The sequence below is a fragment of the Porites lutea genome, chromosome 11 (genome assembly GCF_958299795.1).
Source record: "Porites lutea chromosome 11, jaPorLute2.1, whole genome shotgun sequence".
In the NCBI taxonomy this organism is placed as follows: domain Eukaryota; kingdom Metazoa; phylum Cnidaria; class Anthozoa; order Scleractinia; family Poritidae; genus Porites; species Porites lutea.
The window spans coordinates 22,165,009-22,188,617 of record NC_133211.1 but is presented as its reverse complement, the minus strand read 5'-3'; the positions used below and the strand labels follow the sequence as shown (position 1 = coordinate 22,188,617).

The window sequence follows — 23,609 nt, the reverse complement described above, 5'->3', positions numbered from 1 at the left end:
TCTCTTCCTCAATGGACACCTCCTTCCAAAAAATAAATAATTAATTATTAACAATTTTCAGGACACACAACAAAATAAGGACAGATTAAGGTTAATCAAGCAAAAATTCTTTGAAATTACCTTTTTAACTCCAGTTTTCCCCATAGATGGAGGGGAGAAGTGAGGATTTTGAGAAGCGTGTTTCAAGCACTTAACAGTAATAGTTGCACTCTGAATGTATTAATTTTAGTTGTGCTCAATAGGCTTACATGTAATTTTATCTGATTCTCTCCCAAATCCTGGGAGAGTGGATGCCTTACCCAGCTTTTTATTACACTTCAAGCTGGAGTCCAGAAAGAGTTATGAGAAACAAAAGTAAAAGCTAAAAATCAAAACCAAGTTGTTCACTGAACACAAATCCTAATAAGTCCACTGTACAAACATTCCACCATTATGGAAAGTAATGTCTAAGGAGAGGAAATGTTAATACACCCTACATATGAACAATAGCTAGTAAATCACTGAATGAATGAATAGTAAATAAATTATTAAATGAAGAAATAATTCAGAGGCTACTAGAAATATCACCTGAGTTCATTGACAAGACGTCATGCACTTTATGCTGAGCAAATAGATACAGGCAGTTTGAGGGACTTTTTTACCCTGAACATGAATGAAATATGAAAATTCAAGTCACTTAAGTCAGTTGTTGTTAGGTCCATGTAGCTGTTGCATTCCTTTCCAATTTCCTCAGGCACCTTACAGTTTCTCAACTTTATACCAAGAACAATTTTTCCTTGAATAGCATCAATAATCTCTGAGAAAAATGGCTCATTAAAAAGCTCTGGTGTGAGGACAAGGATAACTCTTGAAACATTTCTTGATGGTTGTTTGTTAGTGGTGATGATAAATCTACTGGCCTGCATCATTCCTGATATCCACTGTTTCACCCACACTCTGTCCCTTTTCCCATGGTAAATGTGTACTTGATAATCCTCAGGCACTAGAAATTCATTAGCAAAATAATCATTGCTGGAGAATGAGATGACTCATCAAACGGTGACAATGTTAATGCCTCCCACATCAACCACCAGTGAAGCCTGGGTTAACTAACAAAGGTGATGGTATTATGTGGGTTAAGTTTGTTGTTGGGTCTCTCCATTGCTCCAAGAAGTTTTTTCTGGGTATTCCAGTTTTATCCCCTCCTCAAAACCAACATTTTCAAACCCCATTTTCAATTATCAGGAATGGTAGATGAAGAACCAGGTCTCGTGAAGTTGTTACCACTAAATACTAGAATACCTATTTATTTTACTTACTTAATAAGTCCCCAATCAAGGAAAAGATGGTACTTTGGATTTGCCGAATGCATGTATTTTGCAATGTTCTGTACTAGACACTGACAATAAATTATTACACTCATGCCCATGATGTATAGAACAATCAAGATGTGGAATAGTTTTGAGTAATCATGTTGACCTTACATGAGTCTGGGTCAGTAGATGGCTTGGGTTTTGTCATTCTTAATGGGTATCTTGCACTGCTGCTGGGTATCCATCGACGCAAGTCAGGTTGCCACTGATCCATGTTGTTGATTGAGAACACGTTGTTATCTAGGAGCCACTGCAGATGTGCTGTTCTGTATTTCACAGCTTTGTTCTCTCCTTGCTTTGAAAACTCATCAAAATCTGCTGAGGATCAAATATGTGCTGAGAACACTTACCCCCCTTTACGGACACCTGCTTTATATGCATGGACACCTCTTTATTACGGACAGCTTGATTAGTCCCTCCAGAAAAAGGCCTTATAATTATTTTCTCTAAATTCAAGCCTCTTAATATGGACACCCCGTTAATATAGACACTTTCTGTGGCCCCCTCTGTTGCCGTATTTAAAGGTTTTGACTGTATTTTTTAGTTGTGAGAAAGATTTTTTTTACAAAGCTACCTGGTCTGGTCTCTAGCATGCACTTCTTGTTTTCTACCCTCTAAGGAGTTCTGTAAGGCAGGTTTACTGACCTATGCACTCCTTTGGATATCCCCTTGAGGCAGGACTCCTGTTGTCTGACTTTCTCTGATTGCATTTCATTTCACTTCGCTGGCTGTCACAGGGTGATGATCCCCTTGAACTGTTTCTTTCTTCAGCTGGCTTTTTGTGGACCTCTCCACTGGAATAAGCTTGCCTTTTTGAAGACATTTTTCAGTCAGAGTTTGAGTAACTGTAAAAAAAAAAAATAAATAAAAAAAATAGAAAAAAACAATACATTGATTTCAATAAATATTCATTAAATTTGGTTTGACTCATTACCAAGTTAATACAGTTTTAGCAGATTTGAGGACATTATTAGCTTGCATAGCCAGAGGGATAATTCATGCAAGGAAAGTTTTGGCAGAGAGGCTGTGAAGCAGCACGGAGAGTGGGAAGGAGACACTTTGGACTTGCACCTTCCGCACTTGCTTATATATTGCGGCAAGAATGGCGGCTTTGCTTTCAAAACTCTCACATGCTACAACAATAATAATTATTTTATTTGGGAATACAAACAAAAATGTAACAGGCAACTTCTCATACAATGTCCTAGCCTGCATAGCTGGCAGAATAATTATTATTCTGCCAGCTATGCAGGCTAGGACATTGTATGAGAAGTTGTCAGTTACATTTTTGTTTGTATTCTAAAATAAAAATCCACTAGGCTTTAAGCAATTTTAATTTTTTCACAGCTCCGCAGAGTGACGTAATACGGGGGCCTGTACCACTGGGAAATTCTCAAAGCTGACTGACCACACAGTCAAATATTACTGTTAGGCAACATTTTCCCCTTTAAAGAGAGCTCCAGGTTTTACTAGTGAGTTAAATTAAGCTTCATGAGCAGATGCTCTGATTGAAAACAATTTCCTAAGTGTTAATATAATCACTGCTTGCATGCAGATACTTGACCGGGCTCTTTGAAATTTTTAGGCTGCATAGTTAAGAGGTCCCCCAAAACTCGTAGTAGGTGGTGGTTTTTACCTGCTTATGTGTTTTTTTGACAGCCCTAAGTTGTGACTTACTCAATTCAATAATCTATTGAAAAAGTTCACATTATAAATATTATTACTAGTTTAAAATAATTATATATTTACTTAAATTTAGAATGTTTGACTTACCTGAATTTCATGCAGTAGAACTTCAGACTATTGATAAGTTCCATCACCATGGTTTCAGGATTTCACATCATTTCTTATTTATAGAGAACTAGTTTCAATTTACAATAGTGTGATTTACATACTTCAGAATGTTGTTATGTTGTGGGCTGATGAAACAAAGTAAAAACATTTTATATTAACATTTCATGAACAAGGTAATATAGATCTAGAGTATTTGAAATGAATGTTGTTTAAGATAAAAGTTCAAATACTGTTGAAGATAAAACTAAACAGAAGACTACAGTTATAAACAAAGTTCTTTCTTAAAAAACACTCAGTAATAGCCTCTTTTAATCACAAAGCAGTTTTGCTTACCATTTAAATATTTCTGGTTACACACATTCATTTAGTGTAAAAAGGAATTATAATATAAATGCTCTGTAAACATCAAACTAGCAGAACTTGGAGCAGATGTATACATTGTTTTAATTTGTAGTAAAAATATTCATGAGCTGTTGAGAAATTAATGTTGTGAATTTGTTCTCCACAACACTATTCAATATTGTTTTTTGGTACAACATACTGTACGGATGTATAAAACAAACCGATGGAGTATCAGTGTTTGTTAATACTATTCTTCTATGAACTGGTGATAAGATAATGCATAGTTTCAGGAACAAAAATATGTAGTTGAATCCTGGCGGGCAATTAAGAGGAAAGTAAGGTAGTCTGATCAAGAATAAAGGAAGCAAAGTTTTTGGAGGAGCCTATCAGGCTACCTTGAAATTTCCTAGATAATTCTTTAAAAACTAAAGAAATAATAAATTATGTTTTGTTAAACAGTACAGTTATTCTAAAATAACCAATTTTTAAAAATATTTGACAGATTTCTATGAGACATCGAGGTTTTACTAAAATTGATAAATCTTGTTGAAATGTCTTTTTTAGGAAAAGCATTAAAAAAGTTATTGCAATTTTGAAAATTTGGCAAAAAAAGGTCAATAAAATATTTTGCCACATTGTAGTAGAGAGCTGTGAATAATTTTATCTTTGTAGGTCTATGAGGGACTTGTTGCTGTTCGATTCACAGCAGCCAGAGGATATGCGAAGGCTGGTGATATTGCTATTGATGACATCTCATTTAGGTATTCAAAATATCTACTGGTCGAGTAGTTTTTTCCGTTCAGTTATCTGGCTCCTTTTAAAGTAATCTTCACTTATTTTCGAAGTTTTCTGTTTTTTGTTGTTTTTGTCTAATAATGTCCTTTTGATCCCAGAATTGTCATTTCCATCCTGTTGCTGGCCAGGCTCGCGCTGTTTAAAAGCTGGATAGCACTATACACCAGATAAATCACTATCCAGTGGATAAGTATTAGGAAAACCAATTGCGCTGTCCGGTGGATAGATATTTATCCGATGGATAATGCTATCATCAACCTTTTGAACAGCTGGGGCCTGAGAAAATTACGAGACAAAACAGATAAAATTACTGGGATATTAGCCTGTATGCAGATGTCTGAAAAGTCTCCTACTTTCTTTGTCCATTTTCTGCATGTAATAAAGAAAGTGGGAGATGTCTGCACACAGGCTACTGAGATATTACACAGAAGAATCCTGTTTTCTTAAACTTCCAAATAATTTCATCCAAACCGGACTGCCCCTCCACAGTTTAACACTTTAACTCTACCCACTTTCCAAAACTCTTGGTAATTCAAGCCATTTTCCTTTAATTTTCCATGTGTTTTGAAAGTTGTAATTATAGAGTAGTTCCTGTAAGTTGTGTGTGTGTTTTTTTAAAATAACATTCTATGCCACAAAATACCTGTTTTTTGTCACCTGAATCTTTCAGTCCAAGTTGTGGATCCAGAAAAGTTTGCAATAGCCCTGATGTTATTCCTATCTTTGGCACCAAGGAAGGCACTGGTATGTCTTGTGGATTTTCTGTCTCTTTAAACTTCCATGTTAGTAGCAAATAGTGATGTAATTAACTTCTTTGTCTACTTTACATGAATGGTAACGTTTTAATGGGAACATATGAATTACTAAATTAGTAATATTATTATTGTTTTAGGGGTATACCTGTCGGTGAGTGGTGGAAAAATTCATGGTGGATTGAATAGCACACAAGTGGTAACAGGCAACTTTACGTACAACACATGGACTCACATTGCCTTGCAGTACAACAATGAGACAAAGGAGATGGTAAGCTTCAAAATAAATATGAAGCCAATGGGAACACGGTGGAAAAAGAGCAGATTGTAGTGTTCCTTGGGCAAGTGACAGACAGTGACCAAGCTAGTTTAAGTATAAGGACTATGAAGGGCAATTAATATTTTAGCATCGTTCTGTAAACATGTAATAATTACTATGTTTTTGTACTCAGTGTATATCTACTCAGGGTGCCATTCGGGCAAGCTGAAGCTAGTCTTTACTAGCCCAGACGTCATTTCAACTAGCCCCAAAACCTTTTTGAAGAGCAGAATTGATTTTACAGTTCTTCTTATTCGAATTCCTCAAAAAAGATCACTTGCCCGTCGGGCAAGTTAAAAACAGAATTCACTAGCCTAATAGCGAAATCCACTAGCCCCGGGCTATCGGACACTACTTTCTTTGCACGCTATTACTGGTATGTGGCACATACTCTGTCTACTGTAGAACCTCTAATTTAATTGAACTCCTATGGGTTGCAGCTCTTTTGTTTTTGGGTGAGGTTCCATTTTTAACTTTGTTTGTTTATTGTTTTCCCAACCAAACCTGCGAGTTCCTCTGAGAGCTGCAAGGTCACCCCTTGTCTAAGCCAAATATTTCACCATATATGATTATGTTTTGATTCAAATTTTTCTATGGTTTAAAAACTTATGAACCACTTTTACTTTGATTCTACTGGTAGGCAGGGTTCACATAGTCTTGAAAAGTCCTTGAATTCCATTTTCCCTTGAAAAGGCCTTAAATTTCTGTGCAAGTCCTTGAATTTTCTTCAACTTTGAATGCAATGGGCTGGAAAGTATTTTTAAATGCTATTTTGCTTGTCTATTAAAGACAGAACTAAGAAAATCATAGCTCAGAGAAGTTAAAGGTGATTTACATAAAGCGCCTTTTGTTTTATGCAATAATTAACTATCAATTTAAGACAAGTGCACTGAAAACTTAGAGAGGTTGCAGGAGCAAACAGTTCAAGCCTTAAAGTCCTGTTAGATTGGACTGAGACAGTGCATTCTTGCACAATCTGTGAAATTACATTCCTGGTAGGTGGTCATTGAAAATTGAATGTGATCCTTGAAAAGTCATTAAATATGTGGTTGCCATTTTTTGTATCAACGCTGGGTAGAGTACCATAATATGAAGTGAATGTGGTGTCAAAACTTTTTAACAAAAGAAAATTTGAATCACAACACCAGGATGCTGGTTCATTTGTTATTTTAGGTTCTGTTTGTCAATGGCAAAAAGGAGCAGCAGTTGAGAAACATTTCAGCACCATCTGTGCCTAATAACCTCCTTGTTGGACAGAATGGTGACAAGTTTATGACAGGACAAATTGATGAGGTAATTATTTTTTTGTGAAGAACCTTTGCTACTGTCTCAGATTCTCTTCTATTTTTCTTAATAAAACTGGAAACATCAAAACAAATGAGTTCCTGTTGGTTTTGTTGATGATGCCAAAGTTTTTTGCCTGCAGATTCAAATCTGGAACACTGCTGCCAATGTGTCAGCATTCTACAACAAGTACTTAAATGGGTCTGAGCAAGATTTGGTCAGATATTACAGGTATGTTTTGCTAATTCTTGCTTTTAATTCAGCTGCAAGCATACTCCTAAGCACATCGTTGTACAGCTGTCATTAAAAATTTTGAGAAATAATAACCTATCAACAATGATATTATTATACTCTATACTCACTATCTGTCTTCCCATTGTCGTAGAGCATACAGTTACATAGCATTTTTGGAAAATTATCTACATAACATACAGATTAGTTAGTTATTTCCCAGCACATAACTACTCTGTAAGAGATGTGCACAATGCATAATTTCTAAGAGCAATGCCAAACTGTGTTCCCTGTGACATTGTTTTTGTTAGTGTTTCTTCCAACCAATGCATAATGATACAATTCTTGATCAATATCGATTTCTTAAAACATAAGCAAGCGAATATTAATGTTAAAAGCTGACGTTTCGGTATCATTATGACACCATTCTCAAGGCAAAATATATAAATAGTGCGAAGATTCGATCGAATCTTCACATTATTTATTTATTTTGCCTTTAGAATGGTGTCATGATGATAGCGAAACGTCGGCTTTTAACGTTAATATTCACTTGCTAATGATACAATTAATATTTATTAGATTTGGTTTTGTGGTACCCAGAATAATCAAGGTCTCAGTAAGGGTTACCAGCCTCTGCTGATAACTTAACTCAACCTTGATTATTTTATCCATCATATTTATTGTTACTTATTCACAGGTGTAACCAAGGAGAGGAGCAAAAGCTGAGAGACAGTAGCCCTGCACAAAAAGATGGCTTCCTTAATGGAACCCAGTGGCTCTCCTCATCGCTAGCGCTCAGCAAGATCAACTAACGGAGATCATAACCAGCTATGATGACAGCATAGTCATCACTGTTTCTAAGGAAACAGCTGACAAGTAGTAGGTGAACATAAAGCAAGTTTGGTACTGTGCAAACAGTTTCCTGGATCCCTGATTTCAAACAAATAACTAGCCAAAGTCTAAAAATGAGATTAGAGAAGCTGTTTGCCTTGCATAGATTGTTTTGTGACATGTTATATATCGTATGAGCCAGGTATGCTAGAGAAATTAAACATTAGAACAGTCTGTGTAGTTCTATTGTATATCAGCTGTTTGTGTTTGATCATTGCAAAAGGAGTAAATCAGCACCAGTCTAAGTGTTTTGTGGTAGATCAATGTAATATATTATTTATTTTACACTAAAGTGGAGGTGAAAGGTCATCAGGGCTATAGTAGCCCTTGGCAGCTTACCTTGCCATTTTGGCAATAAGAAAGTTACGAGTTTTAGCTGCTACATGCTCTTACATACATACATACATACACTTTCTTAGGACTCCATTTACATGGCTATTCTGTCCTAATTACAATAGAGATACAAATATAGCTATAAAGTAGGTTAACAAAGTAAAGATACAGTAGTAAAATAGTAGCTCTCTCTACAAAACGGAGTTTTAACTTTTTGGTCACAAATTGTGAGCTTGTACATGTAGCATCTATAATTTACAACTTTTTTGTGATGCTTAAGATCCCCTGTGTAATTTATGCCCTGCTATTTCTAGGAAAAGTTTAGCTTTTGAACAAACATGTGCTGGGCACCCAAGATTTCCTAGGTTGTCAGTTCTTTTTTGAGCCCCTATAATATTTCATAGAGCATCATCACCTTGGGAAGTGGACATTTAGCTAAGTTATGAAGAACCCTAAAAAAAAATTATATTTTAGGCAATAAGTGCTTGTACAATATTTGTGTCATGAGGATAAAAGATGATTGAGTCAACTTGTACACTGTAGTGTTATAAAATAAAGCAATTTTGTTACAGCTGTTGGGACTGAAAAAATACAATATTCTTGCTGTGTGTATGTAGTTGAAAAAAATACCAGGAATTTCATACAATACCGGATTTTCTGGAATAATAGCCGAATAATAACAGGGACGGGATAAAAGAAAGAGAAAATGGCCAGAGTGGTTGGGGTGGGGGGGGGGGGTGTTTGAGGGAGGCGATTATTTGAGGGATGGCTATTATTTGAGGAAATAAGGTAACTGATACTTTGTCTTCTACTTCATTTAAAAAGAACCCAAGGTTCCACCCCATTTCACACCATGATGACAATAAATTAGTGCTTTTAAACCAACTTTATTTAGATCACAAACTACTGTTACAATATTATTGTTCATGTTCACTTCATTCTTTAAGCCATTATACATCTTAACCTGAAATGGTACCTAAATAAACTTGCTGGTTTAACAAGCTTTAAAAAACAACTCAAAGGGTTAATGTAACATGGCACTGTACAGGTGTTTGCTCCAATCTCTTACAGTAAGTCACTGTCACCATCAATCAGTATTCTTATGTCAAACAATGTGTAAAGTTCATGTTCTTTTCATTGCGTTGCTGGTGTTTCTTCCTTGGGTGGCCATTTTCCCGCCCTTATGAGCTTTTCTTTCTGTTTCTGAATCTTTTCAAGTCTTGTGTACTATTGGAAACAATACCATCAAAGGATAGTGTAAGTCAGGTTCCTGGTACTTTTTAATCCACTGTAAAACCGTTGGATTGCCAAAGTGTACTTGTTCACTGAGGACTTCAAAAGCTACATGCATGCAACATTTTGAAAGGTTAAGTTTGAAGACAAGCATTTACTTTTTGTAGTTCAACTGCCAATCAACATTATGAGGATTTTGTTAGTCAAGGTGGCTGCCATAATAATATTCTAGGCATCTCAAAGTAGTTCACATCAATGAAGAGAGAGAGAAATACATGTATATAAGATGTACAGTAAGAAATAACTTTTATCAAACAAGAAAGTCACTTCAATTACCTTTTGCAGTCTGCCTATTTCAATATACCTTAAAATAGGAAATTAAAGTCCACATGATATTAAGGTATTGGAAATTTTTGCCGTGACATGTTGCCAGAATTTTGGGTGAATGTATATATTGCTCTAAAATTCTCGAATTTGTCAATTTTTTTTCTAAAATTCACAGGATATTCTAAATTTTTTTTGATCCCTAAAATTGCCCAAAAATTACCACAAACTATGATAAATGCAAATATTAATTTACAACTTTACAATCTGCAAAAATCGGAGAGGGGCATTTGACACTACATTGGGCTAAAGTGATAGGAATTTGAACAGGCCTGTCTTAAAAAGTTCAACTGCACATGGGTTGCCCAAGTGCAGGCTGTGCTCTAAAGGCACCCGGTTGCCTGAGGCAAATAACATTTAGTTTTAGGCAAGTGAAAAAATAGTGGTATAGTGTTCAGTTAACCAGGCAGAAGAATTTAACATACTGGTTATAAAAACAAAAAGATATGATCATTCTTGTTGTTGTTTTATAATTAACAGGGCAGTCCCAGTGACATTGTCTTGGGCTTTTACGTATCAAGAGCTAAATTTGCATGCATGCATAGCCTAAATTTAGCGGCAAAAAAACAGGGAAAGAAGAGTTGGTTACGTTTATGCTTTGACCAAATTCACAAAAAGCTTGATTATTCTAAAAGATTCACTGATAATATAGGAAAGAAAATTAATGGTGACTTTTTAAAAAAAACAATAGGTTTCGGGCCATGGCAGTTTCACTGTTTCACGGGAATTTGAGTTTGATCTGCCACATAAACCCCATTATTTATTTCATGCCACATTGATTGACCTTTTGGAAATTTATTTTCAACTTTAGTACTACTAGTAAAAAGCACAGTTTTCCTATGTTTGACCTAAATGTCTTAATGAAAATTATGTAAACCTGTAGAAATATTTACTTTTCCCTCCTTAAAACCTAAACAATTCGGCGGCATTGCTCACATTTCTCATTTTGAATCTGAATGGCGGAAAAACTATGATGGGTTTTGTAGGATAATATGGAGGTTTTTGTCGCAAAAAATGAGTGTGCGTACAGAATACTTCTTCATCATCAGATGTACTTGGACAACCAACTTGGAGGCCTGGGCACCCCAGCAGGAATATTTGGGAGTGCGAAATCCCCGAAATTTTTATTTGGGGGACCAACTTTGAGGTCTGGGCACCTTAGCTAAAATGCTTGGGAGCCTAAGGGGCTCCCTGAAATTTTCCTTAGAGCACAGCCTTGCCAAGTGGGATCCTGAAGTTTTGAAAGGAGCATTTCGGAGTTCCAAAAACTCTCACTGTCAAAACGAGACTAAGTGCAAAACCTTTGTTGTGAAAATGAGTTCTATTTCCATGAGAAGAAAAATCATTTTCATATCAATGGCTTTGCAAATGGTGGCTTGGTGCAACTCAAAAATGGCTATTGCTTGTAGCATAAAAAGAAGCCATTTCATTTAAAACCTCACGGAGGGACCTCTTCCTGACTTATCTAGGAAGATCGAACTGAAGGACCTCCACCAGCCCACATACCCACAACTTGCCTATCAAGCCTACAACATTCCAGAGGAAAGAGTCCGACAGGAAGGTCGCAAGGTAGACTACTGAATGGCTCTTCCGAATTTTCTAATTAACACCCTTATAAACTTTTAATTATTTGGCGGATATTACAACAATATTGTTCAACACCCCCCTAAACCACCGCCTAACCCTAATCAGAATCCCCAAGGAACAACTCTAGATTGAGGCCTCAAAGTTTGTCTTTAAACAAATAAGTATCGTTTCATACCAGTTTCTTGTGGTGCAGACATTCAAAGTAATCTTCCCGTTCATTCTGACATTTTTTCCACTGATCATTGCGGCCAACCTGTTCAACACAACTCATAAGGTCGTCCCAAAATGCAGAGCAACGCGACCTGTTTCCGTCCACTCCGTACATATTTCAAGGGAAAGATGGCCTAATAAAATAATAAAAAAGACTGATGATAGCTACTGACCTTAAAGCACCTAAATTGTCAATGTCTTTCAAATAAACTGCAAAAATAACTGGAATGTAAGCAAGAAACATACCAATAGTTCTTAAAAACAAAATGGCGCTTTCCTGCTGGTATCCGGGAATTCTAGCACTAAGCACTCCGCTGGTATTTACCACGCGGGCGCTAAAATATCGGCTTCCCGCTGTTTTACTGTTGTTTGGCCCTTTTGTTTTCCAAATATGGTGTGATTGACCACAGATTGAACACGAGATTTTTCCCGGGAACAAAGCAAACCAATGATAAATCGAACCACTTATGTAATAAACACTCTGATTGGCTGGTGTACTTGTGCCGCGCGAATTCAAGTTCGGCAACGCGTCCCTTGGACGATCACTCCTTCTTCAGCCTCTTTGTACATAGCATACTCTTGCTGTTTTATTCCTGTTTTTACTTATAGTTTTTAGCTATATTTCAACATGCTTGGTATAGATACCTTCATCGTGCAGAATGATGACCTTAGCAAGCTCGCAAAGAGCATGGAAGACCTCGACTGCAACGAGAAAGACGACAATTCCAACGAGAAGAACGGCGAGGTACCGGTAAGTCAAAGTACTCTCAACTATATCTTCGGTTTTGGCGGGAGAAAAAAATTTTCTTTTCGAGCACTGGCCTGTAAAATAGCACATACATAGCAGAAAGCATGCGAAGGAAGTGCAGTTAAGCTGGATAAGATATTTAAAGACTCGAGAATTTGTTTTGTAGTTCTAGAAATTTTGTTTTTACATTTAAGCTCGAGACGCCACGAGACTTATGGAATGACGAACTTAGAATTTTTCTTCTTTCGACAATAGTCGCCCAACAACATATTGGAGGCTTGTTTAAGCTTATCTTTCGCCAAGGTTTTAAAACCTGGTCAGTGAAGTTATTTTTACTTTTATCAAATTAAACTCGAAAGAACGCTAACAGTTAAAGTTCGTTACGACTCCAACGGTATTTGGCGCCCAAGCGAAATGGGGAAATCAAAGAGCACGTTTCAATACTTCAATATTGTGGAAGGCATGTTTTGTTCTCTAACAAATTTTAGCTCTCAGTAAAATTAACATGTGTATTTCGTTTAAGGTCCAGGGCCCAGTAAAACCAGTTTACAAACCAAAGTCGAAGTTCAACACCGAAGATGAGCCTCTGCTCCGTGAAAATCCACATAGATTTGTTCTTCTTCCCATCCAATATAAAGATATATGGGACATGTACAAAAAGGCTGAAGGTAAGTTGGAAACAAGGAAATGCTCTTAAAATACCAATCCCTGTTTCAATGCCCAACTTTGATTTTGATTTTAAGCTTATAATTGCATAACAATTTGTGTATAACTGGTGAGCTTCCTTAGCCTATTAGACTGTTAGCAGAGAAAGAGTGCTGTCGAAAACTTAGTGGAAGTGTGTGAACAAACCAAACAAGAAAAACCTGTTAAAATACCAATACATGTTTTAATGTACAACTTTGATGTTGATTAAAAGCTTGTGATTGCATAATAATTTTTGTGTTAAAACTGGTACCTCCCTATTAAATAATAACATTGTTAGTAGAAAAAATGGAATACCCTTGGAAACCTGGTAGAAGTGAAAAACCTGTTTAAAAAACTTTAATTTGAAAGATACAGCAACAAAGAAACTTCCTGACCTTATCTACCAGAAGGTTATACTTTCCAGTGTGATGGCATGCTCTTCTCTTCTTGTAGCTTCTTTCTGGACTGCAGAGGAAGTTGACCTTTCCAAGGACAAAGATGACTGGGCTTCACTCACAGTAAGTACCTTGCCTTAAAGGCTGCCATTTTTATTAACTTTCTTAGTTAAAGATATTAGCCATTAAATATATATCTCGGCTTCTGATTGGCTAAAATCAGCAAATAGCATTCACTTTTTTTGGGAAATGCTTGTGATATCATATCTGGTAATATGATGTCAAAGCATAGGCTATCATCAGAAAAAGGGACAGTAACCAAGATGCCTTAAGACAAATTGCCTTAGCTTAGGCGTTTTTGTGGAGCTCGAAAATGTGGTGGAAACTTTAACGTCATGCTTTTCTAAGAAGAGAGTAGCGAAGCTTCTGCCAAAAAACTCAGCAAGAAAAGCAAAATACAACTCAATGGATCTGTCCCCCTGGCTCACTGAATTGTTTGGTTTTGTTTATAGGATGATGAAAGGTACTTCATCTCGCATGTCCTGGCCTTCTTTGCTGCTAGTGATGGCATTGTGAATGAAAACCTGGTAGAATGCTTCAGTCAAGAAGTCCAGGTCCCAGAGGCCAGGTGCTTCTATGGTTTCCAAATTGCAATTGAGGTAAGATTATTTTCTCTTGTTGTAATAAGCTATGGTGATAACTCTGTTTTTAGAGAGAAAGAGATGACTAATGATGTGGGTCAGCTAACTCTTGGGCAGTCCTTATTATTAACACAAGTGTTAGAGCTAAGACAGGATAGCTAGATGCAACTGTAGATTGCAGTTTTTATATTTTAAAGCTTTCTTTTTTTTAGAATATTCATTCCGAGATGTACAGTTTGCTGATTGAAACCTATATTGAAGACTCAGTGGAAAAGTAAGTCCTATCTTTTTTTTCCTGATCATTTAACATTCCAAAGAGCTTCTGCATTTGCTAATGCAGGAAAACTTTTAACTGCATTTCTTTCAGAGTATGACACTAGGTAAAGTATTACTTCAAATAAAATGTTTTTGTTTCTGTTTTTATCTTCTTAGGCAAAGGCTTTTCAATGCTATTGAAACAATGCCCTGTGTCACAAAGAAAGCTCAATGGGCCCTAAACTGGATAAACCCACAGAGAGTAAGTCAAGTGAAATTCTGTTAAAACTTAGTCACCTTTGAAAGGTGCCATATCAGAGCTGTTCTCTAGCAGTGCCTGGTGACCTTTCCAAGCAAAACTAAGATCTAGGCTGTTACCAATTGCACCTTGTACTCCAGAGATTTAAATTCCTTAGGCTCCCAACTATTTTCCTTAAAGAAAACAGCTTTCCATAAAATTGTGTAAATTAAGATTTTATCATTTACTTATTTTTTCATGCTTATGTTTTGAAATGTAATATTTCAGCCCGACAATTCCAGATACAAACATAAGAACTTTATTTCAGCAAGTCTACAATATGACTGATTATTGTTTTTTATTTTTGTAGGCATCTTATGGTGAGAGAATAGTTGCCTTTGCTGCTGTAGAAGGAATCTTTTTCTCTGGTTCTTTTGCTGCCATTTTCTGGCTGAAAAAGCGAGGAAAGATGCCAGGGCTTACCTTCTCAAATGAGCTCATTAGCCGTGATGAGGTCTGTAGTCATGCTTGATATTTTGATGAAAGTGCACACGCTAGTGTTAATTTTGAAAAGGTTGACAAGAATTTTCCAAAGTCTAAATGACAGAAGATTAGAATGTGTATTACTTAAAATGTCAGGAACTGTAAGCCACCCTGAAAAGCTTTAAACAATGGCAATGTTTCTTATTTTTGTGAAACAGAGTACAGTAAAAACCAGCCTAAGATTTTCAATAGGTTCTTATTTTACAAAAATGACAGGGCAATGCTGAAAATACAGAAAAAAGAATTGAGTCCAGGTTTTAGTCAGAAAAATTTAAAGAATAAAAATTGTTACAGTATTTTATAGACCCTGTAGCATAAAAGTGCTAGTACTTTAATGGAAAGATAAATTTGATGCATGGTTATCACTGTATCCTAGATAATTATTTAATACAGTAATATACCATATTCCAAGCCCCAGGATTTCAATTCCCATTGAAAACAGTTTTTCAGTTCCGTGCCCAGAGTTCATGGGAAACCATCAGTAACAATTTTTTGGTTCCGTGAAAATTCATGGGAACCCATCCCCTAAATGTTTTAAATTTTTCTTAGTCATCTGTTTTTTCTTGGTGCTGGAAGTCATAAACCAGTAATGTATAATGCTTTTTTGGAATGATTAAAGATGGAACTGATAGATGCTAAACATTTCAGTTGCATGTTTGAGTTGTAACTAAAGAATAATGCTCTACTAGTTAAGTATCGTTGTGGTTCTGTGTGAGAAAACAAATTCTGTAAGTGGATCCCTAAGGCTGAAAATGGCACTTGGGAACTATTTTTTGGTTCTGTTATTTCAAGGTCACGGTACCGGAAACTTTCGTTACCATGAAATCCTAGGGCGTGATATTCCATATGACATATGCCCTGTAGTAGTTATCTGTGCTGATGGCTAGTGCCCCTATCCCCTATCAAATTAAGAACCTAAGTAGCCTAAAATCCTGCTAATTAATACCATTTCTATAAGAACCTATTTAGGCTAAATTGTAAAAATCTAGGTTCCTTATACACAGGGTTTTACTGTATTGTCTTATTGTATTGGTTAATATACTTCAGATTTCTAACAAGTGACATTTTTTTGCAATTATGAACTAATAGATCTGAAAATATGGCAAAAATATATGATTGTGATCTGTAACACAGGGTCTTCATTGTGACTTTGCCTGCTTGATGTTCACATACCTCAAAAACAAGCCATCTGAAGAAAGGATCAAAGAAATCATCAAGGATGCTGTTGTCATTGAGCAAGAGTTTCTCACAGAAGCCCTCCCTGTAAAACTCATTGGAATGAACCACAACCTTATGAAGCAGTATATTGAATTTGTAGCTGACAGACTTCTGGTTGCTCTTAAATGCTCCAAGGTAAAAATAGCTTATGTTTGCCTGATTCTTTACCTTCTTGTCAAAATATTTTAAAGGTGTTTTGTCCAAGTAAAAGTGACCAAAAGCTTTAGGGAGTTAATGCCTTAGTCAAATCAAAGTGCAACATTCCCTCCCTACATGTATATAAGCATTGATTTGTTCTAATTCTCCATTTAATCCCAAGTCAAACAGGTGTTTAAATACCCCATCATAGGTCCATTTTAGGTCATCAAATGCCCCCATCATGAAAAAAACCTATTTAACTCTTATACTTTTGCCAGAGCAAAGCTTATGTGATGCTTTGCTTTTAGTCAAAATCTTTACCTTATCTGAACTCTGCTACTGTGATTATTTATCAAGCTGCGTGCAAGTACACCCTAGTTAAAATTTATCTTCAGTATGAACAGATTAATTTTTACAAGGGCAGGGTCATATTATGGGAAGTTACTAGAGTTACAAATATTATTCTTTTTATTTTGATAGGTCTACAATGTTCAGAATCCATTTGATTTCATGGAGAACATTTCCTTGGAAGGAAAAACAAATTTCTTTGAGAAGAGAGTAGCAGAATATCAGAAGTCAGGAGTAATGAGCAGAAAGTCATCTACTACATCAGAACATGTATTCAAAACAGATGAAAATTTCTAAACCTATTTCGTGTATACCATAAAAATGGAGAGAGAATTCTTTTTAAAAAAACTTACCAGAAATTTGAACAGAATCACATGCTTACATTGAGGTTGTACATATTTCCTACTGTTGTCAACATTGCATGAATCAGTTAGACTGTTTTTTTTTTAGCACCTAAAATCCTTTTTATTACTATTTTTAAAGTTACTTTACATATTTTTTTTTATCATTGTACAGTTTACATCTCAGTATGAAATAGTTAGCCTTTCGGTTTCATTAAACAAAGTTTTAACTAAAGTTGTGGTTAGTCGCTGTCATCTTGCATAACCAGATAATACAATGTGAATGAAATTGGCTTACTAACATAATATAAAAGCTTAGTTTTTAGGGTTTAACTAAAAGAGGTGCAGTCTTCAATTCATGCCTTGGGTAAATCAGATCGTAATATCATCGTCATACATCATGATCAACTGCAAAAATTCTGTCTTCAGCGGCAAACTTCTACTAGCTTTCTTCTACTGCTGTAGGAGAACAAAGATCAATAACTAAGCTGACCAAAACCGTACACAAGAACTGTAAACAGCGTCACTGGCCCAGTGAGCACCTCTGTCGGGATAGGGGATTCCCTGACCTGCTCCGGGCTCAGTTGTTAGGTAAGAAAACGCGCGGGGGCTGAGGAGAGAGACTTTTTGTCCTTTTCCCGCCGCTGTTACATAGTTATATAGGCATCCCCTTTTCATATTACCTTGGCGATTTGGATAAGGGTTACAGTAGACTTGCTACAAGTCGGCCTCTCATAAGTTTTAAGCAAGCGAAGCGAACGAGAAAAAGCGAGCTTCAACGAGGTGGAGCAGCGACCAAGAGACCGACGGAATCGCGAGGTCACAGAAAAACTAACCAGGAAAAAAATTCAAAGGACTTTTAGAAAGTCTAGGGTTGCAGGGGATACCCATGTCACGGTTTTGGGAATGAGGATGCCCATATTACTTGACATCGCTGTCAACTTTTCCAGATCACGCGCGTCTTACTGCTTATAATTTTATTCCTGTTTTTATTTGTCACGTTAAACCCACTCCCACGCGTGAGGACACACGTCCCACGCAAGCGTTTTTTAGTACCGAATTTTGACAAAATGTGTAGAAAACGTTTACAGCTACGCTGTAACCGTGATTTTTAAAATATTAAAATAAAGTTATACTGTGTACCTATACTGATAGACAAATTTTGCGCCGTGACCTTATTTCTTAATATCACTGCAGAACATTCTCTATTACTTGCCACTACCGCATAATACGGTGGTAGTCGCCGTAGCGCCGCGGTCAAGTAATTTAGAAATAAAAAAAAAAGTAGAAGAAAAGGGAAACTCACCCAAGTAAAATTAAAAGATTAAATTTTCAGGTATGTAATCGTGTTCGACAGGCTCTCTCCTGGGTAGTCTCAGGATCGCCTCTTGCTGCAGCCTCATATCGGCGGCTGGGTGAAGAACTTCTCGATCTTCATCCTCGTCAGCTTGTTCATGTCGTTGATCGTCGAAAATCTGGAACGTCAACATAGCACCCAAAGCAACGCCAATTAAACCCCCAAAAAGTGCACTCCAGAAAAAATATTTGAAGGAAACCATATTATTTGTCGCTCTAGTAGTGCCTCGTAAGATCTCAGTAGGATTTGTGCCATTCACTTTCTTTATTGGAAGATGAAGATGAGGGGTCGGGGATCGAGGATCGCTAAAAAATAATTAAATATAAGAAATTTAAGTATATACTTCCACGTTAATTTTTGCAGAAGACGCACTTCAATGAGCCACCAAAATGAGCAAAGCACGGTCAATTTGGGAACAAGCGCCTACTAATTAAAGAAGTGTGCTGTGATGGTGTTAAAATTACTGTCTTTTTTTTCGCAAACCCGAAATAGGAGGTAGCGGATTGAATCCATGTTGGTCAATGTCTGCCAGATTTTTAGTACGAGTGAGGGATATTTGTGTTACAATGAAGTCATCTCACAGTTCGAAGAACCGTTTTATTTACTCATATCACCATTAGAATCCCATGCATCAACCCCGTCGAAGAGCATAACTGCCTAGCCTGTGTACAGACGCCCCCTTCCCTCTGTACACAGGCTACCGTATAACTGCCACGGCTGCCTCGGGGTAACTGCAGGAAATAGTTCTGTCGTCAAAGGTGCTGGTCACGGAGTGTTAGTTACTTTTTCGTTGGGAGCACTAAACAAGTGTTAAATGTCATAATGTAAATACTCAAAACATCACCGGCATAAAAAAAAAAAAAGAGATAAGAAAGAGTAACATGTTGAAATCTAAACTGGTATCAACACTCCGTTGAAGTCCAACTTTTCCTCGAGGGCCAGGGTCGAGGGTTTTTAGTCGAGGGTCGATTATCATGCCGCCGGAAGGGTACATTTTTGTTGTTATTCAGTACTGTCATACAGATTAGCCTGGGTAGCAAGCGTTTCCAATCGAGTTATTCCTTTTTTGCTCTCGTCCCAACTTTGTCGACGATTTCGCACGGAAACGCTTGTCACGCAGGCTACATGCTGAGATTAGCGATAAAATTAAACAAAAATACACTAAAAATAAACGTAATTCTGACAGACTAGAGAACTTAAAGCGCTTCCTTTTTCTGCATCAAAAATTCACCCTCATTGAGCTTCGGAGTAGCCTGAATTTCAGACGATTACTTCGAGGAGTAGTTTATTTAATGTAGTGCTTAGTACAGTACAGATAAAATGGGATATGTTCGGTAAAATTTACCCACAGTCTGCAGCCCACATCACCACGATCCACGGGTGTCTTACAATTCTTCAGTTTACCGATCCCCGATCACTCGTCCTCGATCCTCGATCCTCTGATTTCCGATTCCCGATTTTTCCTTTCCAGTTAAGCAACTGTTTATATTTTACTGTTTATATAGTTTTGCTGGGCTAGAACATGACACAGACAGACACGGTCGCTGACCAAAAGGATCGCGGCCTCTGGGAACGAGATTGGACACGGTGCAGATCAGGGCGGATAAAGGTTGGGCGGTGAAACGAGCGCTCCGCTCTTCATTGAATGTGTGATGCGGAGTAGGACTGGCACGAGCGCTCTTTCCGCGCTTCCGGTGCGCTTGAAGGCCGGCAAAATTTTCCTTTTTGCAAACCGGAAATCCTATTTTCTTTCTGTAATTTCAGGCTACAATGTTAAATAGATGAATTCGTTTCATAACAATATCAATAAACAGTTTCATATGTTTGTGTCTGTACGTCTATAGGTCAAACTTGTTGGTCGTATAATGCCAAAATTTGAGTTTAATTTGAAAGTGTTGAATACCTCCTCCTTCCACTAAATATCACCTAATCGTCTTTCACCGTTTCGTTTGCAAAAGCTTAACACTTCTTAACCTCAATTTTTACATATGTTAAAGGGGGATAAATTTTATATAACATAACAAAAAATTAGATTGATATATATTGATATAGTGGCGTTGTACTTCTTCAAACTTTGCTTCTCGTTTGCAACGCGACATGGCGATTCGCGCAATGCGTTGCAAATCCGGTAACCGCATGTAAACAAAATTTATTGAGGTTAGTTGTAAGGTTTTTTCTCCGTTTTTCTCTCTAAAACAAAACTAGGTAAACAGTAAAAACTGAGGGGAAACTAATTTTGAAGTTTCGAAGAAACAGAAAGACGTATGAGATGTTTTTTCAAAATTAAAAAGAAGGATGATGGTGATTGAAATTAGCATAATTTCACCTTGCACGAGCTGCACGCATTTATAAAATATACGTCATCTAGTTATGAAACACGATCTGCTGTCTTTTAGTTTTGCCATGGATGACATGGATGAGATTTTCCTTCGTGCTTTAGACAGTACTTAGTTGTTTTTGTTTTGGAATAACATCGACATTGGCGAGTAGCAGAACGAAAATATAATTCAGTGGTAGAGTCATGGAAGTAATAAAAGAAACCCTTTGAAAGAAATGTTTGTCTACTCCAACTAAACCTCCCGCAAAAAATAGCAATATTTGCCTCTCGGAGACAGCGTACCAGCTCAAAGGAACGAGGAAGAAGTGCAAGAAAACAAATTATCAAGGCGCCATAATTCAGTGACAGCGGCAGTGTCTTATGTACAAACCACATCGCAAGCTCCGACCGAAGTCGAAAACAAGCAACATTTCTAAACATAGTGCCAGTCCACTGCATCACACCTTTTTGCTCGGACGCGCTCGTTTCACCGCCCTACCTTTATCCGCCCTGGTGCAGATGAACAGAGGACAGATGTTATTACCCAATTTCGCCCCCAGGGTCCTCTTGTTTTCTGGAAAACGAGAAGGCCCTGGGGACGAGGTTAGACATTTCATGGATTTGGGAAAAGGACCGAAGCAATTTTTTGAGTTGGAGTGTAAAAGTCAATGATCAGGGGATGTCTGCTCCTCGGAAGCCTTGGGAAGAAGCAGGAATTAACACAAGGTCCAGTGTAGTGTCGTTTGATTCTCCATCTCGAGAACTGGACCCCCTAGATTGAATGCACTAAGCGATCGCGATTTTGGCAAAATGGAGAGTTCAACTTCGGAATCTACAAAACCTCCACCTTTGCCTCCCAGACCTCAAACACAGAGATCAAAGTTAATGGGCGATTAATGTATGGAGGGTCAAGATACGGTAAATATCTTCCACGTCAATGCAAACATTAACGTGAAGAAGTTGTGATAGCTGTAAGCATCATATTTTTGTACTTTGACATCACTTCTTTGAGAACCACGTTAAACTTCTTAGATATAGTGGCCAGAGAAAAATAATATCAAAATTCCAAGTATTTTCTTGAATGGTGACACCACTGATGCAGAAATTGGAATTAGGAATTATGTCTCTTGATGCATAAGTCTGCCCAAGAGTGAAAGAGTTTAAGAAAAATAGTTTGTAATAAAATGAGTGTATTCATTGGAAACAACTATTGACATCTTAGAGAACTGACGTATGTTTTAAAAATAGTAATAATTGAAATTTCAGGTTATGGAAGCGGTATGTATGGAGGCTATAGCGGGATGTATGGTGGTGGATTTGGGGGTGAGTACAACCAGAAGCTCATAAGGGGTTGAAACTTGTAACTCTCATATGCTTGCTATGTCCGCTGCTCGTGATTATTCATTTTCGAAAGTACCATATTTGAAACAAGAATTAAGGAAAGATAACTGACCAATCAAACTTTGTTAACGACTTAACGTAATTTTACTTTACCACATTCCCGTGCTCACTTATAAAAATGGCCAACAAACGGGAGAAGAACTCCCGAAAGCTGAGTAAGCTTTGAAAGGTTGAAACCAGGAAGCTTTCTGAAATACTGAGCAGGAAATTGGCTTACCACCTAGGCAAACATAACATAATGAAACTTTACTAAAATCTATGAAACCCATATGATGACTGTGCGACTTCTTGAAGTTGACACATCAAAAACTGATACCTCAGTGACCCTCTGCACAGTTAACTTCTGCTGCAATTAATGTGACCCTTCACGGGATTTCAGGGAATAAGGTAAATGCCTGGGCACGCTAAATTGACATGCTAAACAATAGGGAGTAGGGCTCTAGCTAGGTTTTTTGTAATGGGGGGCATTATCGTGTGTGCCGAAGGCACAACCCTTGTAGGGGGGTCTGGGGGTATCCTTCCCCAGAAAATGTTCAAATTTGGAGGCTACGAAACACTATTTACATCACTTATTATGAGATGTGTTTCTGAAAAATTGACCTTGAATAAGTGTGAAAGGGCAGTTGTTTTTAGTGCTTACAAGTGCTTATTTCCGAGGTCCTGTTAATTTGAAACACAACGTATATCCAAGCACTAGTACACTAAAAATTTCACAATACTGCATGATGTTTGGTTAACTAACCTTTTGCTTACAATTTGCACACACCATGGACCAACCAAAAACTTTGCTCCCTTGGTTGCATTTTAAAACAGATCATGCATTTCACCGTGAAGAAAACAAGGTTGAATTCCTCAAAGGACTATTTCTTGATGAAAAGCTTCCCTTCCTCCACAAAAAGAAAACTGAGCATTCTTTTGAACTTTCTCTTTCCATTTAATGATGTATTTTTAACCTTGAAATAGAGAACTTTGGGGTTAATACAACCTCATGGTGATCGCGCTGCAGCCATTTTATTGAAAATGGATATCCTTCACTAAGGTTTCCAAATATGATTAAAGTGAATTTTCAGGAGCATTGAACGCCAGTTATGCGTTTCAACCCCTTATGAGTTTCTCGTGTAACTAATATTATTATATCCATTTTGAAATCACTGGTGATCCCTGCATTCTGTTTGGCTCTCAGCAGTGTGTTTTAATCATGACTCACACTATTTTTTGTTCTGAATCACATCTGTTCTAAATTGCCTCATTCATGTTCTAAATTGCTTCATTTTTGTTTTAAATTGCAACATTTTTGCTCTATATCAAGTCATTTCTATGTGAAAAACAAAATGAGTTTTAAAAGCCTTTTTGTTTTCCACTTTTCAACAAACAAGAATTTTCCATATCTAAATGACATAAGATTAGAATGAGTAAAACTTAAAATGTCAGGAACTGTAAGCCACCCCGAAAAGTTTTAAACAATGGCAAAGTTT

The 23,609-nt window shown here is 37.0% G+C and overlaps 3 protein-coding genes and 1 long non-coding RNA gene across 6 annotated transcripts in view; 2 read left to right on the top strand and 2 right to left on the bottom strand.

Annotated features, from left to right (window-relative positions):
- LOC140951634 (thrombospondin-3a-like) overlaps nt 1-8,803 on the top strand; it is a 33,443-nt gene extending 24,640 nt beyond the window's left edge. Inside the window, exons 17-22 of the mRNA XM_073400932.1 lie at nt 4,161-4,249; nt 4,954-5,027; nt 5,176-5,306; nt 6,528-6,647; nt 6,781-6,869; nt 7,567-8,803. Of these exons, the coding sequence (XP_073257033.1) occupies nt 4,161-4,249; nt 4,954-5,027; nt 5,176-5,306; nt 6,528-6,647; nt 6,781-6,869; nt 7,567-7,681 (618 nt within the window). The 3' untranslated portion in view covers nt 7,682-8,803. The remainder of the gene's footprint in view (nt 1-4,160; nt 4,250-4,953; nt 5,028-5,175; nt 5,307-6,527; nt 6,648-6,780; nt 6,870-7,566) is intronic.
- LOC140951635 (uncharacterized) lies at nt 249-5,080 on the bottom strand. Its single transcript, XM_073400933.1, has 5 exons — nt 4,927-5,080; nt 3,126-3,271; nt 1,998-2,197; nt 1,464-1,667; nt 249-982 (listed from the first exon to the last, which is right to left on the bottom strand). Exons 3-5 carry the CDS (start codon nt 2,173-2,175, stop codon nt 597-599), a joined length of 768 nt encoding a protein of 255 aa, XP_073257034.1. The 5' UTR covers nt 2,176-2,197; nt 3,126-3,271; nt 4,927-5,080; the 3' UTR covers nt 249-596.
- Nucleotides 8,804-12,042: 3,239 nt separating the features above from the next.
- Nucleotides 12,043-23,609, top strand: part of LOC140952500 (ribonucleoside-diphosphate reductase subunit M2 B-like) — a 13,350-nt gene continuing 1,783 nt past the window's right edge. The window contains exons 1-9 of one of the 3 annotated variants that reach the window (XR_012167357.1): nt 12,043-12,255; nt 12,776-12,923; nt 13,396-13,460; nt 13,850-13,996; nt 14,191-14,252; nt 14,411-14,495; nt 14,842-14,985; nt 16,149-16,367; nt 16,851-17,106. Coding sequence is in view for 1 of the 3 variants with exons in the window: in XM_073401923.1 (XP_073258024.1) it covers nt 12,136-12,258; nt 12,779-12,923; nt 13,396-13,460; nt 13,850-13,996; nt 14,191-14,252; nt 14,411-14,495; nt 14,842-14,985; nt 16,149-16,367; nt 16,851-17,015 (1,155 nt within the window). In the remaining 2 variants the exon portion in view is untranslated. Of the gene's footprint in view, nt 12,259-12,775; nt 12,924-13,395; nt 13,461-13,849; nt 13,997-14,190; nt 14,253-14,410; nt 14,496-14,841; nt 14,986-16,148; nt 16,368-16,850; nt 17,295-23,609 lie in introns of those variants that run through there. The other 2 variants (XR_012167356.1, XM_073401923.1) reach the window with 2 other exon arrangements.
- On the bottom strand, nt 17,382-19,879 carry LOC140952503 (uncharacterized). Its single transcript, XR_012167358.1, has 3 exons — nt 19,762-19,879; nt 18,366-18,721; nt 17,382-17,518 (listed from the first exon to the last, which is right to left on the bottom strand). It is a non-coding gene; the product is annotated as an uncharacterized lncRNA (long non-coding RNA).

Bases quoted from the DNA above. Each gene is read 5' to 3' on its own strand.
- LOC140951635 (XM_073400933.1), bottom strand. From the start codon at position 2,175: ATGTCTTCAAAAAGGCAAGCTTATTCCAGTGGAGAGGTCCACAAAAAG. The intron at 1,668-1,997 runs GTCAGTAAACCT...GATCCTCAGCAG, and splicing joins ATATCCAAAGGAGTGCATAG to ATTTTGATGAGTTTTCAAAG. The intron at 983-1,463 runs GTAAGGTCAACA...ATGAATTTCTAG, and splicing joins ATCTACTGACCCAGACTCAT to TGCCTGAGGATTATCAAGTA.